The sequence below is a fragment of the Mus caroli genome, chromosome 9 (assembly GCF_900094665.2).
Source record: "Mus caroli chromosome 9, CAROLI_EIJ_v1.1, whole genome shotgun sequence".
NCBI classification, from domain to species: Eukaryota; Metazoa; Chordata; class Mammalia; order Rodentia; family Muridae; genus Mus; species Mus caroli.
Genome location: NC_034578.1, coordinates 52123615 through 52127479, shown reverse-complemented (window position 1 = coordinate 52127479; position 3865 = coordinate 52123615). Strand labels below are relative to the sequence as shown.

General features: G+C 48.2%; 1 protein-coding gene across 3 annotated transcripts in view; it reads right to left on the bottom strand.

The window, feature by feature from the left end:
• The window catches only part of Tmem266 (transmembrane protein 266), a 112919-nt gene that overhangs the window by 55550 nt on the left and 53504 nt on the right, over positions 1-3865 (bottom strand). For 2 of the 3 annotated variants that reach the window (XM_021173267.2, XM_029481173.1), the window contains exon 3: positions 1483-1671. In XM_021173267.2, coding sequence (XP_021028926.1) covers positions 1483-1671 — 189 coding nt within the window. Of the gene's footprint in view, positions 1-1482; positions 1672-3865 lie in introns of those variants that run through there. The other variant, XM_029481172.1, reaches the window with a different exon arrangement.

Sequence of the window (3865 nt, the reverse complement as noted above, 5' to 3'; positions counted from 1 at the left end):
CCTTCCTTCCTTCCTTCCTTCCTTCCTTCCTTCCTTCCCTCCCTCCCTCCATGTGTCTTGCATGATGTATGCATGTGTGTGTGATGGTATGTGTACCCATGTTACATGTGGAGGTCAGAGCAGGATGACAGGCATGTTCCGTGGATCTCTGCTTTACTAAGACAGGGTCTCTCATTGGACCAGAAGCTCACCATTTTGGCTAAGCTCTCTGGTCAGTAAGTTCTCTGCATAGGGTCTACTTTTTTTTTTACTCCCTGGGGTTTCAGGCACATACAGCCATGTAGGGTTGGGTGCTGGAGATTCAAGCCCGGGTCCTCATGCAGAATATGTATTCTTACTGACTAAGGCATCTCCCCGTTCCCTTCAGAGATTTTTTTTTTCCTATCAATTTGCTTGTCATTTTCTTCTAGGGTCCTGCTAGCTGTGTTCGCAATACTTGGAAAAAAATTTTATTTTCAGAGAAAGCCACTGGGGTGTCATTTCTGCAGAAGCAGGTATACAGTTTCCCAGTTGTCTGAAAATTTATCTTAGGAACGGGGAGCCCCCCTCAGGAAGCAGACACAGGGAATCCAAGAGCTGCAAATTTAGCTTAGCTATGGCTTTCCCTCTGCTTCTGAAATATATGGCAAACCTTCCGTTTTGTGTTTAAAGCAGCCAGCGTGTTCTAAAATGGTAACAGGCACCTGGGAGTGTTGCCCAGAACTGGCTCTCAGGTGCTGGCCAGTGTTTGAAATTCTGTGTCTAAAAGCCACTGGGCAGAACTGGGGAAATCTTAGGTGAGAGGAGTCTAAGCTACCGTGTGACCCACGGATGCGTGTCTGCCCTTCTGTGGCCTTCAACGTTCTAACCCCCTACCCCTGAAAAAGCAGGGGAAACCCTCATCTTCCTTGCCTCTATCTAGACGGAACATCCCACCGTGGCTTTGAAAGAGTATATTTGTAAGAGAGACCAGGCTAGTGAGAAGTTAAATGGGAAACAAACTCACTGGTCTGATTAATTGACAAGCAATATAGGAGGAGCTAATGTCAGAGCGTCCCTGCGTCTCTCACTGAACAGGGAGGGAGGCAGTGTCTGCAAAGCACCTATCGGGATTCTGCCCACTTCCAGGACACTCAGCGTCACTGTGTGCAGAGCAATGTGCAGGTCCCTTCTGGGCTCTGTGACCTTGGCATACTCCTAACCCCTGTGAGGTAAACAGAGTGAGTCAGAAAGAATATTAAGAATCACCTCAGACAAATCCTATCACCTAAGTTCTAAGCAAACATCACAAAAAAACCTAAGAGGTTGTCTAGCAGCAATGGGCATTTTCTGTACCCAGAGTCTTTCTCTGAGGAAATCATGTGTGACTTGAAAAAGCCTGAGTGACCTAATGTCACCTCCTGGCCTCTTCTGCTCAGCATCTTATCTGTGCTGCTTCCTCTTGGGAAGTACCCATGGAAACAGGGAATTACGCAAGGGGCTCTCAGCCATGCCAGAACCTACCCTTCTCTTTGGTACTCTTCATCCAAATTCGACAGGAGCTGTGAGCCCCCTGTGGAGAGGTCTACGGCAGCCAGGGGCAGGTCCCGATAGGCAAAGTTCACCAGCTGCACCGGAGCAATGCTCTTGGTTTCTTCGTCTACTTGTTGGGAAATAATCTCAACTTCAGAAATTCCTCCTTCAATGGCAGGTCTGGGTGGAAAGGAGGAGCGGCAGGGAAGGGTTAGCCCCTGAGAACTAAACCCTCTTCCCTCTGTCAGTGGAAGGTGTAGGGAGGCCCAGGAAGCTATGCTGTGCTGAGGTCAAGGGAAATACAAGGTTGCTGTTCTTCCCCACAGCCAGTCAGGAACTGGCTTTAAGGCCTGGTTGGTACCCTTCTCCTCACTGGTTAGGGTAATGGACAAACCTGAACATGTGAGTTTTGGGGGGAAAGTCCTTCATGAAGGCAGGTAAGGACCCTCTGCTAAACAGACAAAAAGCACAGATTCTGCTGTCAGCCAACGGCATCACCGTTCTTTCTGCTGCAGTGATATACTCAGGACAGCTGTGTGTGGTTCTTTGCAATGGTTCCATTATCAGTGTCACAATAATAAAAGGTGCTTCTGTTCCCAACTGGATATATACTCCAGTTGGCCGAGAGCCTCTTTGGAGGCTTGGAGGCCTTGGGGTGATGAGGAAGAGACTCAAGGACAGCTAGACGCTGCTCCTTCCCATTCAAACAGCTCCCTCCATACCTCCATTCTCAAGTAGGAAATTGGGGTCACCTGAGCCAACAGAGGAGTCTATGTCTTAGGCAGGCTTATCTTGAGCACTGAAACCAAGCCATAGCTTCACTAGCACACAGTATGCTTCAGTCAAGGGCAGGGTCACCTCCCAATCCATGAGTTTTGTCAATTTGTGGAGGCTTTTTAATATCACTGGCATCTGAGGAGGGATGGAGACATGAACATCATGCAAGATGGTTAATAGCGGTGCACTGTAGTACCAAACACAGCTGTGCACCAGGCTACCAAACACAGCTGTGCACTGTACTACCAAACACAGCATGTGCCATGCCACCAAACATCTCCTGATGGGAGATACGAGGTTGGAGACCTTGGCCATCCCTTCCTGGGACAGGATTGTTGGTCCCTCCTACGCACTCTTGGCCCTGTCTCATTCTGCAGAATCTGAGAAGCTGAGTCTTGTGTCTCTGGCCACACTGCTAGGTTTGAAAGGGAACGTAGTATGCATGAGACAGTAGAGACCTAACGTCTGGGATGTGGAGGGTCCATGCATGGGGATGAGGAACCACTGACAATACCAAGGCCGCCAGCCTGCTGTAGGCTGCTCTTGGGCTTTGCTACCACTTTCTGTGGTGCTTTCCCAAGCCTTAGTTTCTCTAGGCTTTCTAAGGGCTGTTCCTTCCCACTCTGTGGTCTGCTGTGGGTCTAAGAAGCATGGAGCTTCTGATGACAAGTCCCACTTGGGCGCTGTGAGAACACGCTAAATTCCTAGTGTTTCTAACCATCTGAAAGCCAACAAGTGACACAGTAGCAGTTGCTGGAGTCCGTATAACTGACCCTTTTGCTGGGATTGTTCAAGGGTTACAGGTGGGCTACCTGGGTCACCCACATTCACCGAGTAATTCCAAACACCCAGCTTTGTTTTCATAGCCTCCCCCACCCCACCCTCAAGCCTTGGGTTTTTCTCCAAGCACAGATAATGGCACTCATCACAGTGTGACATTTACAAAATGACTCAAGAGCTGCAGACAGAACAGTCATCAGATGTGCAGTTTCCGTGTCTCTCAACAATTGATATAAAGGAGTGGGTGTTTCTGGGGGAATCCCAGTTACCCCAGATGTTTCCTAAAAATTACATGCTAGGTTGGGTTTGTTCTCTTAGGAACTGTTCAAGGAAATGGGATTTTTCTTTTAGTTGAACAAACCTTCTAAACGACTTTCTAATCAATGAGGTGTTCTAAGAAGGCAGGAGTTATGTTTCTGAAACTAACAGGGAACAATTCTAAAGGGTGTAGGGCAAGTTATATCTGCCCTCCTCACATCTTTGCCCTCTAGTCTGTTTTTGACAGTGGTTCAGCTCCATCTCTGACCACATGACCACATGATCATGTCAGCAGAGACTAAAAGCTTCCTTTGGTGGCAATGAAACTCTTAGGGCTCACAGCTACATGATGGAATGTACACTTTGGTCTTGTATGTGAAGAACACTACAGGGAAAGTGCATTAGTGGCTCTATTCAGCTTCCTTGAAGGGGTAAACGCCACCTTTATTAGCCAGTTTGTCATGTGGCATTGCAGCTTCTTTGGTCAAAAGGAAGTGTGTGTGTGCCTGTGTGTGTGCCTGTGTGTGTGTGTGTGTGTGTGTGTGTGTGTGTGTGTGTG